This window comes from Nelumbo lutea, chromosome 4 (assembly GCF_056320005.1).
Source record: "Nelumbo lutea isolate HS-2025 chromosome 4, American lotus-T2T, whole genome shotgun sequence".
Classification (NCBI taxonomy): Eukaryota; Viridiplantae; Streptophyta; class Magnoliopsida; order Proteales; family Nelumbonaceae; genus Nelumbo; species Nelumbo lutea.
In genome coordinates, this window is record NC_142687.1 from 94,851,132 (window position 1) to 94,872,736 (window position 21,605).

At 41.3% G+C, this 21,605-nt stretch overlaps 2 protein-coding genes across 5 annotated transcripts in view; one reads left to right on the top strand and one right to left on the bottom strand.

Moving 5' to 3' along the window:
* The first annotated feature begins 355 nt into the window (after positions 1 to 355).
* On the top strand, positions 356 to 4,375 carry LPA2 (low psii accumulation2). Its single transcript, XM_088984710.1, has 2 exons — positions 356 to 914; positions 3,959 to 4,375. The coding sequence occupies exons 1-2, from the start codon at positions 449 to 451 to the stop codon at positions 4,096 to 4,098; spliced, it is 606 nt and encodes a 201-aa protein (XP_088840836.1). The 5' UTR covers positions 356 to 448; the 3' UTR covers positions 4,099 to 4,375.
* A 2,849-nt stretch (positions 4,376 to 7,224) lies between these two features.
* The window catches only part of LOC148861949 (amine oxidase [copper-containing] gamma 2-like), a 28,612-nt gene continuing 14,231 nt past the window's right edge, over positions 7,225 to 21,605 (bottom strand). For 2 of the 4 annotated variants that reach the window (XM_088984712.1, XM_088984715.1), the window contains one exon: positions 7,225 to 7,752. In XM_088984712.1, the coding sequence (XP_088840838.1) occupies positions 7,638 to 7,752 (115 nt within the window). In that variant the 3' untranslated portion in view covers positions 7,225 to 7,637. Of the gene's footprint in view, positions 7,753 to 10,965; positions 11,365 to 21,605 lie in introns of those variants that run through there. The other 2 variants (XM_088984714.1, XM_088984716.1) reach the window with 1 other exon arrangement.

A 21,605-nucleotide genomic window follows, 5' to 3' on the forward strand; every position in this document is an offset into this window, starting at 1 on the left:
TAAATTCATGAGAGATGTTTCGCATATGTGGTTGGATTCCGAATTTTCGATGCTTGTAGAATTCTACGTGCCCTAGATGTGATGAGATTTGCTGTAAGCAAAATGTCTACACACCCTTTGGACGGATTAAGGCTAAATTTGAGAATGCTTAAAAAAATGTGTTTATTCCAATAGTCACTTATTTTATGCCAAGACCACACCAATAAATGCTTATTTGCATTTTGAAAATAAGTGATTATTTCCTATCGACCTGTCTTGGCTCGCCATGTAATTTTGAAAATACTTATACTATCCCTGTTTCACCAAACATTGTTAGCCAAAGAGCAATATTAGCCAAACACTTTTTTTGTAGAAATCATTTGGCAGGGTTGTTTTCGTCATTCTCGGAAAACAGTTATATATTAGCCAAACAGAATCTGCAACCGATCAAACCGAAAAGAAGAAGAAAATGGCATTACCGATCCAATCTCCATGTTTTGCGAAGAAACCCTCACCTTCTCTTCTGTACCCATCTCCTTGCTTTCCCGCCAGAGTCAGGCTAACTGTAAGGGCAGAGGTATCACAGAACAAGAGTTTAACTGAATCAACTCCTGAGCAGGCCTCCATCTTAGCTGCTTCCAAGAAAGCAAACACAACCGGACTTGGGTTCGGTTCGTCTACTTTGGATAAGACGAAGGAGAAGGAGGGAGCAAACGATACTTCCAGTACTGCCAGGAAGAAGAAGAAGAACAAGAAAGGTAGAGAAAGGACGTCGTCAATAATTCGTCGATCCCCACTAGAGAATCCCGCTTTTCTTTCCCAGCAGGGAGAAGCACAGTCCCAAGAGCAGAGAAAGAACGAAAGCGCTTTCCTTCTCACTTGGTTGGGTCTCGGCTCTCTAATTCTCATTGAGGGTATCGTTCTTGCTGCATCAGGTATAATTACTTATCTGATTCGTTTAATTCCGAGTCCCCGCATGCTATCTGTCGATTGTCATGTAGCTGTAGGAGCTGTACCACTGCAATTAATTTTGAGATAATCGTCACATGAAATTTAGGAAGCTATGGGTCGTTATTTTGTTCTGAAGGACCAGGATCTTTTTCTTTTCTTTTCCTTTTCTTATTAAGGACCAATATCATTTCTAATAGAGAAGTTGTTGGAATGGTGATTATAATGGAAGAAAGAGGGAAATGTAGGTCGGAGCCTCGGAGGGCAGAATTAGGCATTTAAGGATTAACAGAGAGATGGATACCTGCTTACTCAATTACCCAACCAGATGTGCCCAAAAAAGGTGTCTTCTCTTTTAGATATAGCTCTATATCACTGTCAACTAGGGTCAGTGTGTCTTTTGCACATGCAAGATAAATATTAGCATCTGTCATGCAAATAACCTCTCTGCAATTTAACAGCTACTCTGTCATTTAGGGGTAATGCCAAACAACCAATAAAACTTCCCATCTTCAGAAATTGCATAGACATTTATGGTAATGTAGAACAAAATAACCCATTTCACTGTCATTGGTATACGTCATCCATATGGAAGCTCTAAAATGGCTTGATAGAAGCATATCCTTCCTTTATTTGGGTCAACATGGAATGCACTCTCTAACATTGTGGATCTCTTTTGAGTTACATTTCTTGTACCCATCTACTGCGAGAGTGAAGATTCTCTGGATATTTACAAGGGAAATAATGATTTGAAGTATTTCAAACAGAATTGAAGGTTCTTCCAAGACAGGAACTGAAGCCATACACCATTGTTGATCTAGCTACCATATGAGAAGCACATGGAGATGGAAGAATTTAAAAAAGATTTTCTGTCAATTCCATGTTAAGGGGTTGTGAATCAGTGTCAAGTCTTTTTCCATCTGAGGGCACCAAGAAAGCAACATTGGAAGCCAGCTGCCCTTCCCCAAAGAGGAGTGGCTAAGACAAGCTTTTGGGTAATCCAGGGTCATCAGACATTAGGGCATCATCTAGATATGAAAATGGAAGGGTAAGAAATAAGAAAAATACAGAAAAAGAAGAAAGAAAGAAAAGAAAAGAAAGGAAAGGAAAAGAAAAAGAAAGAGAAAGAAAAAAAAAAGAGAAAAGAAAGAAAAGGGAAGGAAAAAGAAGGGGAAAGAAAAATGAGATCCTCCTTCCACTTCTTCCTCCTCCCCCTCCTTCCTACTCACCCCCTTCCTCTTAAGGAGACTTACGCCTCCTTGTGTTCAGGGGGCTTTCACTTCTCTAGGTAGTAGAATGCCCTGCATCATACCTCCATGTTTTAAAACATTGCTCATAGAAAAGCTAAATCTTTGGCATCCAGGCTGAGCTGCTTGATGAAAAAATCTGTACCAAGATCAGCTAGTACACTGGAAAATAGTCTAGCTAGAGCTATAACTGGATAAGCTATTGAACTGTGGTTCCTTGGCTCCTTCTACTCAAAGAGAATGGAGTTGCATTTCCTCTTTATTTATTTATTTATTATTAAGACATCTCATTTATCTCGTTACTGACAAAATGGCTTCTGCATGTAAACATGTGGAGTTGAATGTAAAAGAGTCACACAATAGTTTGGAATTAAGTTCCTCTTATCATTCATCAAGTGTTTTTGAGATTATACAAAGCCTTATAAAGATGGCATGCAAGAACCATGTAATCTAGGTGGCACTTCATAAATTCCTGCTTATGAAGATCTACAAATGGAAATTTGGAGAACAGATCAATCACATGCAGTTTACTGTTGATTGAACTTGACATGACACAGTGGAAGTTTCTATTGTGTTAGAAGTTTTGCTTTTCTCATAGTGTCCATCTTGCATGTTACGTGACTTTATTGAACTGTGTCTTGTCTCTGATCTACATACTAAGTTGTTACAGTGAATCATGCTTACCTGGTTGCCTGCTGCCAGTGCTTTTATATCTGGGATATGAGGATGACTAATGCTCATAAACCAAACCAATATGACAAGAAGAAAATAAAGCAGCAATGAAATATTTCATGACAAGTATAAATTTTGCTAGGAAAGTAATATATGGAGAAGGACAGGGACATTTCAATCGACGAAATGCTGGAACTAGTCAGAACCATTAATGGGGTAAAGTTGCTTTGTAAAATCCTAAGGTGGTAGGATTTGGGCAGGAGCATTTGATCTCAAGTATTCGCTTTGAGTATTATTAGTAGCCTACATTATTCAAATTGTAATGCTCTGAATATGGATTTGTTTAAGCTTTCCCATATTAAGTGTATGTAATGACTGAAGGTTGTTCTGGACTACTGACAGTGCTTGTTCCATTTAACTGTCATTACTAGATCTTATTTGATTTACTAGTGTATATTACTTGGGGATCATTTCTTAATAGTTAAGCAATGTACATACTTGACTCATCACATACTCCTAGACTGTGCAATTAATAATGATACAACTACCAATGCATTATAGTTTCAACTCTCTAGAATATTCTTTCTAGAACCAAGTTAAGTTTAACTAGAGAGCTCTAGAAAATGCATGAATCCTCAATAGCTAGCTGTTTGTTGTAACATCCCTCTTTGGTCTGGAGTTAAGACTATGCAGGACAAGGTTATGCCTCAAATTAGGGATCATTAGTTTAAATTCAGGATCATTCGAATTACACAACTATAATGATTCTAGCTGTACTTAAATGATAGCCCATATTGCTAAATTGCTACCTATCATCTATTGATCAAACTAACAAACAATAATGTACATCTATTCAAAACCATTATGGCTGTGAGCCACATTTGATTTTGATTAATCCTACAAATGATGATAAGTAGCTGGGGATGATAGATTATGATAGCAAAGCCTTAAGTAAATGCAGTTCTTAGTAGGCTTTACACTATTTGTTCAGTTTGAAGTTACACCTGATAAGTAACCTGATCTAGTGACCTATATACGTTCTTTTTAACATGAAATGTACCATTTAGCTTGTTGTCAGATGATAATCCTTTTTGCCCTCGCTACTTGGACAGGCTTCCTGCCAGAGGAATGGGATAAGTTCTTTGTGAAGTATCTGTATCCATCATTCACCCCAACAGTCTTCTTGTTTGTTGGTGGAACAGTCGCATATGGAGTGTTGAAGTACCTGCAAAGTGAGGAAACGAAACGCTAAGCAAAAGCATGAAGATGGTCGAAGTTTCTGTTCAGCAACTATTTAATCGAGGCAGGGTTTTGGATGTTTTGTTAAGCAGTTTTTTACTTGTAGCATTGATGCAGATGTATATTCTATGATAATACGAGCTACATTAAATGAGAAAACTGCACAGGGTGAGACAACAATTGGGTTTAGTCTACATCTTGTGAAGTGGTTTTGGTACTTTCTATAGATGTGAGCCATATATGCACCTCAAACATTTAGCTGGTGAAGAAGATGAAACACATTAGTATAAGTACATGTGATCAGATAAGTATGAAAACTAAAGAGGAGATCAGATAAGTAGATGTGAGCCATAATGCTTGTATTTGTGTCACATAAAGTTAATTCTTCCTACTGCTTGCTTGTACAGATCCAAAGTACCGAGGAAGGAAAGAAAGGAAAATGGGCTCTTTTTTTTTGGTCTCATTTAATTATTGTTAGTTAAACAAGGTTACAGCAGTTGGTGTCCTGGTGATTATCTTGTTCCCACGGGCCACTAAGAAGTTGAGGAAGGAAAGTTGCAGTCTTGATTCTGAGCTCCATATCTATTTCGGAAAGTTGTCTCAAAACCTCATACGGCCCCATTGCAAAGCTCCAACCGACAAACGAAAGTTAGGATCATATTAAGATCATCTTGACTTGGAAAGAAGGCTCTCTGATGGAAACGAAGTATATTTATAGATCGGGTCCCCAATTGTGGTAGATAAAATTTTTGTAACCATGGTCAATGTGAATTGATGATGGAGCTAATTGCATAGCCAGGGCGTTGGAATTGCTGGAAGGGAAATCTCCTTTGGAGTTCGCTTGCTATCAATTAGAAGCCTCCTTGAACCAAACTTGTATTCATCCTATTCACGGCAAGGTTCAAAAAATTGATACGGCTAATATGCCGGTAGGGGCGCATGGCATGTATCGAAGCTCATTTCACTTTTTTAAACCTGGTTCAAAGGGGTCGGTTTAAGGCTAAAACACCCCCTGTAAGGGCATACTGGGAAGCCTATACAATATTGACATAGAGAATCTGCCTTAGTTGATCTTGGTGGAGCTGGCCTTGGAACTAAACTTGCATTGAAAAAATCCTAAAATACTTTAAGGATGTGAAGGTTTGAATCTAAGCACTCATAATTACAAAGATAATGATTTCACTTAACTATTAAGGCCCTGCTGGTTTATTAGTAAATGTGCATGGAAAAGTTGGTCAATGGATCAAAATTTTTCATGACCTTATTGACTGGACCAGGAAAAAAGAAGTTACCCTATTTTTTTTTATGATACGTTCCTAGTTGAATAAAATTGAATTAAATGAAATTCGAATGGGTGTGGATTGATGTAGATACAGTTATTGGATCAATCCCATTTTATATCCGAAAGAGTAGTATCTGAAAGAGTAGTTCGAAATTATATAAATTATATAATTATATATAGAAATTAAATTATATATAATTATATATTATAATTATATTTCTATATTTTTTTTTTATATTTCGAAATCATAACGGATATATGAATAGATTTTCAACTTTTTTCTATTGACCAACTTTCTCATGTTCTTTTTTGTGGGCTTCATGGTAAAATCACTTTTACTTTTGGGTAAAGCTTACCCATCTTCCAAGTGGATAAGTAACTTCCCTAGTTAGGAGAAACTTTTATAAAACATAATGGGATTATTTTGCCTATTTTAATACTAAATTTTTGTAGGTAAAAATGTTATTCTGTTACTTACCTAGGAATCTTGAAAATCCGAAGGACATGGATAAGTGAATTTACTCAGTAAACATTTACCTGACTAAGTGCACTTACTCCATTAACTTGTAAAGTTGTAAATAAACAAGGCCTAAGTCATAGTGATTTTACCTTATTTGTTTCAATTTAATATTTATGTATAATAAGTAATTTAAAAAGTAATATTTACAACAAATTAAATTATAATGGTAGATTTTGAACTAGATTATTATTATTATTATTATTATTATTATTATTATTATTATTGAAAACCAAGCCCTTGAAGAACAAATTCCATTCTTTTAGCGGAGTTGGTGATGATTTTGCATTTGTTTCTCACCCTTACTGTACAGTTGTTCTAGCTAGGGTGTAATCCAATAAACTTTCGTTGTGAGTTGGCTGAAGGAGTTGAATAAAAGGAGATAGGAAAGGGGCCGCATTCAAGATTCTTTGTTGTTATCATTATGTTGTTTACTCTCCCTAGTTTGTCCTTAACATGTAGGCTCTGATTATCGTTCTGATCATGTTTATCACCAGTTTGTCCTAACATGTTGCCTCCTGAGTAGACCCTAAAACCAACCCTTGAACCAATCTTGATAAGGTAGGTTTCAATTCCAAAAGATTGGAATCAACCCTTACAAGGTAGATTTTAGGTTTTATCTTGGAACAACTGAATCAACCCATGTTTACCCTTAATTTTATGATACAAGTTTCAGATTCTTCCAATAAGGCACACCATATGCATGTTATGGGTGTTCCCATGACAAGTATAGAAGATGTTCCCTATACATAAGGAAGATGTTCTGTGAAACATGCTTTATGGGCCCGTGTGCATCCTGTACCTGTTGTTAACCCGATTAACTGTGCATGAGTAGGGTTCTTTTGATACCATTGCTGGTTTTATGTAAAACATTTTGTGTTAATCAGTACAAATTGAGATGAATCAATTCATCTAAAACGATTAAAATTCACCCCAAGAAGAAGAAACCAACTTTGACATTTCAATTAGCAATCAATGATCAGTCCTTCAACTATAAACAACGTGAAAAAATCATCAATGTAAAAGTCAGTCGGTCGATTTAAAATTGTAATGGATGTTGAGTTTTTTTATGTGATAATCGATAGAAATGTACATCAATTATTAATGAAAAAAGCCAAATGATTAAATGGTTTACATCAAATTTTTATGTAAATTTTACATTGGAAACAAACACATAAAGATAAGGACCCGATGTGGAGTTTGGTATCAGTCTATGTTTACACTGAAATAAACGTATATAAATACAAACCAATGGCAAAGGTTTACGTTAATTCACATCTACACAAAAAATAAACGCAATCAGACCAAAAATGTAATGTTTTCTGTAGAAATGGCAAAAGTGGTAAAGACAACCTGGGTCTGGCGTATTGCACTTCGCCCCTGTATATGGGGGGTTAAAATCTCATCCAATACAATACAAGGGAAGAAAAAACGGAGATCGGCTCATTCACATTCAACAGAAACTAACTTTGATGAAAAATTCAAGTGGAAAGTCACCATTGCCGTGAGTGTAAAGAAAAAGGAAGCGTGGCAAAGAAAACCATTGATTGATCAAGACGTACTGAGACATGAGAGGTGACACGAATTAAAGCCGAAAACCACACATTAGATTCCAAGGACATACTTCATAGTTCATACACGACTTTGTAAATGCCAATGGGCGTGCTTCCTTAGAGACGGGATCCGCTCCTCACAAATGGTCGCCTCATATGCACATCCACCGTGCAATGGAAACATTTCCCGTGAATAATAATTAATAAGTGCGGAAGATGTTATTAATGCACGATAGGATGTGCGTGTGAAGCACCAGATGTGAGGAGAGATCTGGTTTGGCTTCCTTATTCCTGATGCACACCATCAAATCCGACCTTAAGGTGCACAAAAAAAATAAATTAATAATAATAATAAGTTAATAACTTTAACTTTTCGATAAAAGAAAAAACAACTAGAATCCATGTTTTACTCGGTGGTTATTGACATGCACACATGTATGTTGTAGGTCGTCTCAGATTCAAGATAAGGGAATGACCTTTTTCTTGGTCGAATAATATAATTTACCTTTTTTTTTTTTTTGTTATATGAGGCTACACAACAGGGATAATTCATCCTCCAAATCCAAAACCCTCCAACCCTGGTGATCAAAGCAAGATTTGATCCCAAGTTTCAGCTAGAACCAGTCGGAGACCTTACAAAAATAGAGTGAATCACACTTCTATTATTATTAGCAAACCCTAAACCCTTTAGATGTGAATTAGTCTTCTAATATTAGATTTAAAATCATAAATTAACAGTGCAAATCAGATCTGAATAATAGTGCAAGAGCTGTGTATGTCGAAGAGAAGAAGAAGTCGAATAGTTCACCTTTCTCCTCTAACCCTATTTTATTAATCTCTAAAAATTAATGATGACAAGTATGCCCTTAAGTGGGCAGCCAACTTGGCAATTACATAAAAAAAATAAAACAAGAATAAATAACAGGCCCATTAAGTGAAGCCCATCAACATAAAATAAAAAATAAAAATAAAGGATATCACACAATTAGCTGTTAGGACCCATCGGCCCAGTCTCTTTACACTCCCCCTCAATTTGAGAATAGATGTCAATCATGCCCAACTTGCTTATATAGTGTGTCAATTTCCCTTTGGGAACTCCCTTTGGTCAAAATATCAGCCAGTTGCTCTTCTGATGTGATAAATGGCAAACAAACTTCTCCTAAAGAGACTCTTTCCCTTATGAAATGCCTATCAACCTCAATGTGCTTAGTTCTGTCATGTTGAACAGGATTATGTGCAATGTTGATAGTAGCTTGGTTGTCACAATAGAGCATCATTGGTTTCTCGTAGTCCACCCCCAATTCCTCTAGAAGGGATCGTAGCCATAGTAGTTCTGACACACCATGAGCCATTGCCCTATACTCTGTTTCAACTGAGGATCTAGCAACTACTAATTGTTTCTTACTTCTCCAAGAAACAATATTCCCAGCAACCAGAGCACAATAACCAGAGGTGGACCTTCTGTCATCAATACATCCTGCCCAATCTGCATCAGTAAAGGCTTCCAACTTCATGTGACCATGCTTAACAAATAGAATACCTTTCCCTGGAGTACCTTTCAAGTAGTATAGACCCTTTATGCAGCAGCTAGATGAGTATCTCTAGAAGAATGCATAAACTGACTAATAACACTTATTGCATAGGAAATATCTGGCCGAGTCATGCAAAGGTATAACAACCTCCCAAGCAGTTTCTGAAACACTCCATTATCAGACAAAGGTTCACCATCTGTGGCAGAAAGCTTATGATTAGGATCAATGGGAGTGGAAATAGGCTTAGCTCCAAGTTTACCCGTTTCAGCAAGAAGATCAAAGACATATTTGCATTGAGATATGAAGATACCATCCTTAGACCGAGCAACTTCAATACCCAAGAAATACCGAAGATCTCCCAAGTCTTTGATTTCAAATTTAGAGTTGAGAAATCCTTTTAGTTTACTGGCCTCTTCAATGCCATTACCCTTGACCACAATATCATCAACATAAACAATCAAGAAGGTCACCAGAGTGTTATTTATCTTCAAGAACAACGTATGATCAGATTGTGTTTGAATGTAGCCAAAGGAGACAAGAGCAGCCCGAAATCTCTCAAACCAAGCCCGAGGAGATTGTTTGAGACTATAAATGGATTTGTGTAGTTTACACACTTGCCTTTCATTTCTTTCCCATACACCCCTAGAGGTAGAGACATATAGACTTCTTCATGCAGATCTCCATTCAAGAAACCATTTTTAACATCAAACGGGTGTAGGGGCCAATCAAAGGTAGCTGCTAGAGAAAGCAAGACCCGAATTGAAGTCATCTTAGCTACAAGAGAAAAGGTCTCAAGATAGTCAATGCCATACATTTGGGTGTAGCCCTTGGCAACCAACCTAGCCTTATACCTCTCAACCGAGCCATCAGAGTGATATTTAATAGTAAACACCCATTTACACCCCACTGGTTCCTTCCCTTCCGACAAGTCCACAATATCCCAGGTATGGTTCTTATATAATGCTTCAAGTTCAGTCATCATAGCATCCCTCCATTCAGGTTGAGATAATGCTTCCAGTACAAACCTAGGTATTACATGTGAAGAAACAGAAGCAAGAAAGAAGTAGTAGGAAGGAGAAAGAAGGATGTAAGATAAATGTTTGGAGATGCAATGGGTTGTACACTTCCGCTTGCCCTTGTGAAGAGCAATAGGAAGGTCAAGGTTAGGGACGATCGAAGCTGGGTCGATAGAGGGCTGACCTGTTTCCTCAGAGACTATGGGAGTGGCAAGATGCTTTTCTGAAGGAGTGGAAACAACCTGCATATGTCTGAATCTCCACCTTTGGTAATACCATTGGAGAGTAGGAGCAGAAGCAAGAGGAGGATCAGGGGTGGGTCCAGTGGAAGAGGTGGACACCCCATGATCAGAATCACAAGGGATGAGAAGAGGAGCAGCTGGAGACATAGCAAAGGGTTCATCAGATGTCTCCCCCTCAGGAGGAATACTAAAGAAATGAGTCATATTTGCAAAGGTGACATCCCAAGATATAAAGCAGGTGCCACGAACTAGATCAAAACAACAATAACCCTTTTGTGTAGAGGCATATCCCAGAAACACACACTTATGAGCCTTATGTTCAAATTTATGCCTTTGGTGACCATGAATAAGCACATAACAAGTACTCCCAAAGACACAGAGAGGGAGAGGAAAGAGATCCTCATCTAGGAAGAGAATACTAAATGGGGTTTTAAAGCCAAGAACCTTGGAGGGCATATGATTGATTAGGTAGGTAGTAGTATGAACAGCATCTCCCCAAAACCTTATAAGAACATGGGAAGCAAATAAAAGGGATCTGGCAACCTCAACCACATGTCTATTCTTTCTTTCCGCCACCCCATTTTGTTGTGGAGTGTATGAACAATAACTTTGATGAATAACCCCAAAAGTTTCAAGATTGGTGGAGAGGGTTTTTCTCAAAATACTCCTTAGCATTGTCAGATCAGAATATTTTATACGAGTATTAAACTGGGTGAGGATGAGTTCATGAAAAAATTTCACAATAATTGGTACTTCATCCTGGGATTTCATGAGATAAATCCGTATAATAGGAATAATCATCAATAAAAAGGATAAAATACCTATAGCCCCCCATGGTTGGCATGTGATATGGCCCCCACACATCAGAATAGTCATCAATAATAATTGCTCACATGACTCACAATGAAGACTAGATAAAGACACTCCTTTAAACATATCTGGGAATAGATGACTTAAAGCAAAAAAAGACAAATGACCAAATCGAAAATGACATAACAAAGTTTTGTTAAAAGACTCTAACACAACTAACTCTAAAGCAACTCCATGAGGTGGTCCCAAGGCTTGATCTAGTGTGTCCAGCAGGTATATTCTGTTTGCCTCATGGCCACTCCCAATCATCCTCTGAGATTGCAGGTCCTGAAAAACACAATGAGTGGGAAATAAGGTTATGCTGCAGTTCATGGACTTTGTTAAGCTACTAACAGATAAAAGGTTTGTGTTAAGCTTAGGAACATGGAGAACAGAAGATAAGAACAGTGTGTCAGAGATCTTTATATCTCTTTTACCAGAAATGGGGGCAAGTGACCCATCGGCAAGGGATATTTTCTCTTTCCCAGAGAGGAGATGATATGAACAAAATAGGTTAGATAGGCTGGTCATATGGTCTGATGCACCGGAATCTACAATCCAAGGGAGTTTATGATTACCTGAAACTGAAGCATGATTTGCTGAGGCATATGTACCTGAGTGAGCAAAAGCCGATGAAGAGTATGTACTGTTAGAAGGGTGGGTTGAAGAAACTGTAGCTTCCAGATAATTTAGGAGCCTCCCGTACTTCTCAAAGTTTAACTTCATTGTAACCAACTGCTCAATGGTTGATGTTTTCTCACTCTCCTTACTTCACCCTTCAGGTACTATAGCAGCATTAGCAGTCTTGAGTTTTCCTGCTTGACTTCCCTTCTTAGGATTGTTCTTAAACCTCTCAGCGAATAGTCCAGGGTGAAGTTTCCAGCTGGTGTCCTTGGTATGCCGTGGTTTCTTGCAATATTCACACACTTGCTCCCCCTTTTCAGTAGGCCCCTTAGATTTCATTCCCGCATGTGCAAAGTATTCCTCACTACTTATCATGGCATATGCCTATGATAGAGTAACATCATCTCTGGCCAAAATATTCTGTCTGATAATATCAAACTCCGAGTTGAGTCTAGTGAGAAATTTGAACACCCTATTTCTCTCCACTAGCTTTCTGTACATTTCAGCATCCTTTTTACTCTCCCATATCACAGTTTCCATAATATCAATTTCCTGCCATAGGGATTTTAGTATAGAGTAGTAGATTGCTACACTCTTCTCCCCCTGTATCAGGTTCTTCACATCACTTTTCAATTTTGTCCCATATCTCCTTGGCAGAAGACATCCAGAGATAGTGTTGGCTTATATGAGGTTGCATAGAGTTAATTAACCATCCTATAACGGTATAGTTCTCTTGCATCCATCTCTCAAATTCAAGATCTGTCTCTTCGGGTTTCACCTTATTGCCTATGAGATACCCAAGTTTTCCTCTACTACAAACATATTTTTATAGACTGTGCCCAGGCAAGATAGTTCGTCCCATATAGCTTAATCATGGTAACACCAGTCAAAACGGAATCTACTGGCGTATGTCTCCATTAATAAAACCTAAATCAAAGAACTGAAATTTTAACTATGCAAACTTACTTGAAGTCCAAGCACAGAGCGCCACACCCAAGCTTCGCCTTTCCTAGTAACCTCGAAAATCTCTAGTTGGCTAGGGTTTCGGGCAGCAGCAAAACAACATCACTTCTTGGCAAAATTCGGCCAGAACTTAAATCTCCAAACCCTTCTATCAACTAGGCAAGTGATTCTCTATACTATAGAGAACCTACCTCTCAATACACTCTCTTGATTTTAGAGTGTACAGGAACGAAGAAAAATGAAGAAAGAAGAACTGTACCCGCTCTAATACCAAGATGTGAATTAGTCTTCTAATATCATATTTAAAATTAGTAATTAATAGTGTAAATCAGATCTGAATAATAGTGCAAGAGCTATGTATGTTGAAGAGAAGAGGTAAGAGAAGAAGAAATCGAATAATTCACCCTTCTCTAACCCTATTTTATTAATCTCTAAAAATTTATGATGACAAGTATGCCCTTAAGTGGGCAGCCAACTTGGCAATTACATAAAGAAAATAAAACAAGAACAAATAACAGGCCCATTAAGTGAGGCCCATCAACATAAAATAAAAGATGAAAATAAAGGATATCACACAAGCAGCTGTTAGGGCCCATTCAGCCCAGTCTCTTTACACCTTTAATGTTGGGGATCAAAGCAAAATTCCATCCTGAAGTATTAGCGAATGTGTATATACTTTATTGCATGTAGTAAATTTGGACGATGATGTTGATAGTAATAATATCTTTAATTTTAATTTTCATTTTTATCATATTTATTTTTTATTTAATATGATGAATATATAATATTAGAGATATACTCAAATGTTTTTTACAAATTTATGTATTTTTTATAATTTATTATATTATATATATTTTTTAATTATTATTATTTAATAATGAATTGACCCATTTGATCGGAATGATTGAATTGTTTATCTTTCTCCTATCCTGAAAATGAATGTAATAATTAAGCTTCTCTTTCTCTTATCCTGGAACCGCCATAGAACTAGATGGGTGACGGAATGCTAACAAAAATCTAAGCTTCTCTGCAAACTTCTGTTAACAGTTTTACCGTGCAAATGAAAAAAAAACCTGCTGCGTTCTGTGTTCCTGCGCCTGTTCACGTTTTTATCTGTGCAACTCTGTGTCTAAATAGGCCTCTTTATCGATTTTTTTCCCGACTAAGGAAAGCCTTTTGGGACTTCTCGGTTTTTTGCTCAACCAGTTGTAAAGGCAAACGGTGAGCCAGCGTACTCATACCATGGAGACAAGAAGGGGTGCATGAAAGAGGAACCATTCATGAATTGTAGTTATGATAGATTAGTGAAAACCTGGTTCAGAATCCTGACATTTCTTTTCGAATTGTGAATTTGTTAGGTTGAAAATCAAGAAGGGGTAGCTAATTTTGATGACATACTTGCAAACTCTGATGAATTTGTGGCACGTGGCGATCTGGGAATGGAAATTCCAATTGATGAGAAGATATTTCTAGCACAAAAAGTGGTGATCTACAAGTGCAACATCCAGGTGATCCTGTTGTGACTGCAACTCATATGTTGGAATCTATGATAACTCGAGCTGAAGCCACCGATGTTGCCAATGCGGTTGTTGATAACTTGATAGCACAGACCCAGTAATGCTTAGTAGAGAAACAACTGTTGGTGCTTACCCTGAACTTGCTGTACAGACAATGGTGAGATCTTATTATCATCCTGTTCGGGCCATGGTTGAGCTGGTTCAAGACACGTGGCCGTTCAATCATCGCCTGATCAGTTCGGCCACATCAGTATAGCTTGGCCAGTTCCGCGGTATATATTGATTCCGTGGCTTAAGCCGGGCAACACTATTACTGTAGCTCCCTATCTTATCCTTTCAGCCACGCCAGCTACACGTCATGCAGATAAGTGTAACTACTGATAAAGAGGAATATGGAAGACAATTCCGCTGAGGATTAGGACTCTATCCCGAATACCTCAGCAGCTGACCTCATCCTGACAATCCCGGAAGCCCCATCCAACTAGGAAACAAAGCGTCGACTATAAAAAGGTATTCCATGCTCAAGGTAAAGGATTCCAACTTCTCACACCCGTACTTTGTCTTTGCTCAGCCTAGTACTCTCCTTGCTCGGCCGAACCTTTTGCTACCTCCTACAGACTTGAACGTCGGACTACCTACCCGGGGATAACTCCTTGGGCCTCTGACATATTTCTCGATCACAGGTTTTGAAGCGTGGCTCTGTCCTTCCACCTCGACTCCACCTTGTTGGCGAGGACTATCAGCTCTCTTCAGTTCGCGCACCACTTCAGATTGAGCAGCATCAAATTGGCACCATCTGTGGGATACACATAAAAAGCCAATCATAGACCATGAATACCGCTCAATGCACTCAGGTCTGAAGTCCTGAGGCAAATCCATGATCGCAATAACGTTCGTTGGCCCAAGAAGATGAAAACACAAGGCAACAAGAGGAATCGTGACAAGTATTGCGAGTTCTTCCTATGTCGGATTTTCGCTTTTGTCAACCAACCCGCCGAGGTACTCGCACCTAATCAAGTCTTCAATGTGGTTACGCAGGTTAAAGCAGTTCTCTGTGTCATGGTCATGGTCTCTATGGAACTGGCACCATCTGTGGAATACACATAAAAAGCCAATCATAGACCATGAATACCGCTCAATGCACTCTGGTCTGAAGTCCTGAGGCAAATCCATGATCGCAATAACGTTCGTTGGCCCAAGAAGATGAAAACACAAGGCAACAAGAGGAATCGTGACAAGTATTGCGAGTTCCATAGAGACCATGACCACGACACAGAGAACTGCTTTAACCTGCGTAACCACATTGAAGACTTGATTAGGTGCGAGTACCTCGGCGGGTTGGTTGACAAAAGCGAAAATCCGACATAGGAAGAACAGTGCGCGGAGAATGCTCGACCACTACCCCGAGCCCCTCCTATTGGTGTGATCCATGTCATATCAGGAGGAACCGTCGTAGGAGGAGAGAGTAGCTCGGGTGCAACAAGTATGCGCGGCTGTGTGAAATTGACAACCGGGGGCACAAGAAGAAGCACGACTAGTCTATCACCTTCACTGACGATGACCTCCGGGGAGTTCAAATCCCACATGATGACGCCTTGGTAATCACAGCCGAGGTTGCCAATTTTGAGATGTGGTGGATTATGGTTGATATGGGTAGCTCCGCTGATGTGCTCTACAAGGACGCATTCGAGAAGCTCGGCATAGACAAAGAGCGCCTAACCCGTGTCAACACTCCCCTAATGGGCTTCTCTGGGGAGTCCCTCTTGCTCAGTGGAAGGATAACCCTCCCCCTCTTGATTGGAGATGATGACATCACTGCGATGACCATGGTGGACTTCATTGTGGTTCGTTGCCTGTCATTCTACAACGCCATCCTCAGCAAGCCAACCCTTAATGCTCTACAGGCCACGATCTCCACATTCCACCTCGCCATGAAGTTCCCCACCGAATACGACATAGGCGTAGTGCGTGGAGACCAAAGAACTGCATCACAATGCTACTTGCTCTCCTACCAAGGACCATGCCCAGTTGTAGAAATGTTGATGGCTGAAGCCCATGATCTGCGGGACGAGGTGAGAACACAATGTGGTCAACCAATCAAAGACCTCATCCAAGTGTCGCTTAGTGAAGAAGACCCCGAGGGGACGGTCCAGGTCGGCTCTCTCCTAGATGACCGCCTTCGGGAAGAGCTTGTGCAGCTACTAAGGGATCACGCCGATGTATTCTCTTAGTCGGTAGCGGATATGCCGAGGATTGACGCCAAGATCATCACACACCGCTTGAACGCTAACCCTCGCTACCGACCTATCAAGCAAAAGAAGAGAAGCTTCGCTATAACATGGTGGCAAGTAATCGCTGAGGAAGTGCAAAAGTTACTCGATGCTGGCTTCATTCAGGAAGTCAAATACCCCAATTGGCTGGCCAACGTGGGGATAGTGAAGAAGGCCAATAAGAAGTTGAGGATATGCATCGACTTCATCGACCTAAACAAAGCCTCCCCTAAGGATAGCTTCCCTCTACCGAGGATCGATCAGCTCGTCGACACGATAGTGGAGCATGAACTCCTGAGCTTCATGGATGCTTTCTCAGGGTACAACCAAATTCGAATGCACCTTAATGATCCGGAGAAAATGGCTTTCATCACCAACCGCGGCCTATACTACTACAAGGTGATGCCCTTCAGCCTCAAGAACGCCAGTGCCACCTACCAACGGTAGGTGAATGAAGTATTTAAGGACCAGATCGGTCAAAATGTGGAAACGTACATCGACAACATGCTCGTGAAGAGCTAGAAGGCCGATAACCACCTTGCCGACCTAAAGGAAGTCTTTGGTACCCTCAGGAAGTATAAGATGAAGCTGAACCCAACCAAATGCACTTTCAGGGTTGGCTCGGGAAATTCTTAGGGTTCATGGTGATACAGAGGGGGATTGAGGCAAATCTAGAGAAAATACAAGCCATCCTTGACATGCAATCGCCTCGAACTCACAAAAAAGTGCAACGACTCACCGGTAGAGTAGCCTCTCTCAACATATTCATGTCCAAATCCATGGACCAATGTCTCCCATTCTTCAAAGCCCTCAAGTGACCAAAGGACTTCCAATGGACCAAGGAATGCGAACGGTCCTTTCAAGAGCTGAAGCAGTACCTGATCTCGCCGCCCCTCCTCACCAAGCTAAGCCTAGGGGATGAGCTATTGTTCTACCTCTCATCCGGGGATGAGGTCGTCATCTTGGTGCTTGTTAAAGAGGAAGATCGGGTACAGAGGCTGATCTACTATACTAGCAAAGTTCTCAGCGGCACGAAAACCCAATACTCCAACTTGGAAAAAATGGCCATGGCATTGGTTACCTCGGCCAAAAAGCTCAGGCCATACTTCCAAGCCCACAACATTTGAGTGCTCACCGACCAACCATTCAAGAAAGTCCTCCAAATGCCGAAAGCATTTGGATGCTTGAACAAATGGAGCATAGAGCTAAGTGAGTTTGATATCGAATATGCACCCCGACTCTCGATCAAATCTCAGTCCCTGGCTGACTTCATTGTCAAATGCACTTTCATCGCCGAGGACCCTGCCCCGCCGCCACAAGTATGAACTCTGTATGTGGATGGCTCATCAAATCAGTAAAGCAATGGAACTAGCCTCATTCTCCTTGGCCCAGATGACAAGGTGTTAGAGCATGCTCTCAGGTTCGAGTTTAAAGTATCCAACAATGAGGTTGAGTGTGAGGCCCTAATCGCCGGACTTCGCCTCGCCTTAAACTTGGGAGCCTAGAGAATTGAAGCCTTTAGTGACTCCTAGTTGGTAGTCAATCGGATCCTTGGCCAGTTCGAGATGCAGACACCTATGATGGCGAGCTATCTACAAAAGGTGTAAGAGCTCATCCACTGGCTTGAGCATTTCAACATCCAACAGATCCCTTGAGCTGAAAACACATAGGCCGATACGTTGTCAAAGCTAGCTAGACCCGAAAGTCGACCTTGATGCAACAGTGCAGTTAAAGACGTTGACTTAGCCAAGCATAACACTAACGGCCCTCCTCATCCTCCTGGTGCAGTATGGTTCATCCTAGATGGACCCCATCACACAGTACCTTCGAGAAGGCACACTTCCAGAAGATCGGACAGAAGCAAAGAGACTCAAGCATAGATTAGCCCGATACTGACTCATCCAAGGTTAGCTCTACCGTCACTCACACACTCCCCCCTACTTGAAATGTCTCTCCCTAATCGAGGCAAATTACGTCCTCAGGGAGATCCACGAAGGTATTTGCAGAAACCACCTCGGCGTGCGCACCCAGGCACACAAGGCACTTCGACAAGGTTATTTCTAGCTAACGATGAAGCAAGACATAACCCGGCTAGTTCGAAAATGCGACAATTGTCAACAACATTCCAATCTCCATCATTAGCCCATAGTCCCCTTGAAGTTGATCACCAGCCCGTGGCCATTCGCATAGTGGGGTATGGACATCCTCGGTCCCTTCCCCTCCGTGGTTGTACAGAAGAAATTCCTCCTATTGGCAATGGATTACTTCACCAAATGGGTGGAAGCTGAAGCTTTGGCACGCATTACCATGCATAATGCCCGAAACTTCTTCTGGCAAGGTATTGTCTACCGGTTCGGTATTCTATGCGTTCTCATCACGAACGATAGGACGCAATTCACCGATCGAAAGTTTGATGCCCTTTGCACCGACCTGAAGATTGATCACCGGACCACCGCTGTACACCGACCCCAAAGCAATGGGTAGATCGAGGAGACCAATCGAACCTTATTGCACGGCCTGGAAACTTGGCTAGACCAGGCCAAGGGGAGGTGTGTCAAGGAATTGTCGAGCATACTCTACATACATGACTACTCTACGGACGGCCATCAGAGAGACGCCCTTCAGCCTAACCGACGGAGCCGAAGCCATGGTGCCCGTAGAGATTGGCTCCCCAACTCTCTAGGCTGGTCTCTTCGATGAAGACCAAAATGACGAGGACCTCAGCGTAGAGTTAGACCTGATAGAGGACGCCCGAGACCGAGCATATGTCAGGATGGTAGCACAATAGCAGAGGATGGAAAAATACTACGACTCCAAAGTCAGAAGACGCAAGTTCAAGACATTTGACCTCGTCCTCCATAAAGTCATTGTGCCCGCGCTTGGGGAAGGAAAAATCACCAGAGTTCTTGGACCGAGCACCTACAGACTTGAGGACCTCGATGATCGACCAATATTGAGGAGTTGAAATACAGGGAATCTTTGGATCTACTACCAATGATTTGATAGTTAATGTAGAATGTTTTATTTGAGCCAAACGTTTGATTGTCCTGCACACTGCATACACACACACACCGCGTAAGTCAAGCTACATAGCCACACTACACATCTGCACAACACTCACTGACTTGGCTAATCTTTGAACGACCCGAGCCCACAACATGTAGCTCAGCAGCGTATCGCCAACCAACTTGACTCGATTGTCTATGGTCCGACCCTAAGGTGGAGAAGAACACCCCCACCCATCAAGACCTGAGGACGGTCATTAAAATCCACTCACCCGCTAACTAACAACTAATCAAAGCAAGTTGAGCAATGGCCAGCCCTCGAAGAGCCCCAAAAGCTCCCATCCTAGAGATGAGAGCTCAGAATATACTCTGGCCCTGCTAGTCGAAGACTGAAAATCTTGACCAACCCCAGACCTCAGCCGAGGCAAGGCCGAGGAACCCAAAAGAAAATGATGTATGTATGCACACAAGTTCAGAACAAAAAACTTTCATTAAGTTAAATAGTCGATACAGTAGATGAAAGCTTAGAATACCGAGCCATTACAAGAACAAGAAAAATAAAGAACCCTACGGCTACACAATCCACGGCGGGGGGATCAACGACTTCATCACCGCCCTCACCGTCTTCACCATCCTCATCGGCCTCCTCATCAAAAAGATTGTTTGAAGCAGGTGGAGTGTCCAAGTCGTACACCTCCCAAGTCTGCACAACCTCGCTTACCTCCGGGCAGTGATGTAGAGCCCTCCTATGGAAGACATTGAAGCCAGCTTCAAAGGAAGCCAAGACATATTGATCCATCTCTTGTCGAACCTCCAACGGTGCCTTGTACCGATCTACCCCCTCCTCGGCGGCCTCCTGCCTTAGCCGCTCCCTCTCCTCCTTTAGCTTAGCAATCTCCTACCTCATGCCACACACTAAGTTCGCCTGTTCATCCAACTGGGCCTTCAGCTCAGCCACCTCCTTCTCCAACACGGTTGACCACTACCCTATCGTCTGAAGATCAGCCAACTGAGCTTTCTGTCACAAGTACTCGGAGTGCTCTATCTCGTACATTCCCCGCAAGTGCCAAAGGCGGTCAACCAAAGCTATTGTCGAGCACACGTTCTGTGAACATCAGAAGTACCCTTAGCATGAAGGAATATACTTAAAAGCAACAAGAGTGAGTGAGCTTACCTGAGCCGAATGAGTGAGCATTCCAAGGCATCGCTCCCAATATTCCTGGCCTCCTCAAATATGTAGGTCGTCATCATTCCACGAACTAACTGTTCAGGAACCCCGGGGGTTTCTAGCTCGTCTTGACTATGGACTAACCAGTGTAGCACATGGATGTCCAAGCTATTGCCCCTACCTCAGTCTTCGAAGAAAAGGCAGCCCGACGAACCTCCTCGAGATCCATGACAATAACATCCTCATCATCATTTAATTGCCATTGAACTCTTTTTTGGCGACGGGACGCCCTCTCAGAAGACCTCGGAGGAGGAACCAGGGTCAACTCAATGTCACGAACTGCACAATAGGACATAAGGCCGAACAAAAACCTAAATGAGTTCGACATCAGCTGTACCGGCAATACTCGATACCATCCAAGCACCCCGTGATCCCTTCTTTTAGAGAAAACCTTAACCCAACTTCTAAAATTTTCTCGTACACATATCTCGCCGGGCCAAGCATCTGTTGCCATCTCTCGGAGCTATGGGCACCTCATCCGGAATTCCTCGAGGATGTCATACATAGCTCAGATCTGAGCCATATCCCCAAGAGTCAAGATGCAGGGTGTGGTCCCAAACCGACGACCAGCCCACAAGGGAAGCTCTACTTCTACCCTATAGGGACCAACCTCGACAGCCTCAAAATCCCCAACCTCCAACTCATAGTCAGATTAACTAGAACCCGAAGAAGAACTAGAAGAAAAAGAAGAATGGGAAGATGAGGAAGATATCTTACCAAACTTTAAGCCATGAATAAGAGACAAGGCCGAGTAACGCCAATAACACCTTGCCGAGCAATCCAAGCCACTCCTTTCGCAAATGACAAAGGAGAAAGGCCCATCCACCCCTTCTTATAACCCCCAGGAACGCGACTCGATGCCAGACCAATGGTAGGGATCAAGCGCCACTCTAGCAAAGCTTAAGAAGACCAATCGGTGTGA

What these genes read in the sequence shown, in the direction of transcription:
- LPA2 (XM_088984710.1), top strand. Translation starts at nt 449, where the DNA reads ATGGCATTACCGATCCAATCTCCATGTTTTGCGAAGAAACCCTCACCT. An exon ending in TATCGTTCTTGCTGCATCAG is followed by an intron (nt 915 to 3,958) that starts GTATAATTACTT and finishes CTACTTGGACAG; the next exon opens with GCTTCCTGCCAGAGGAATGG.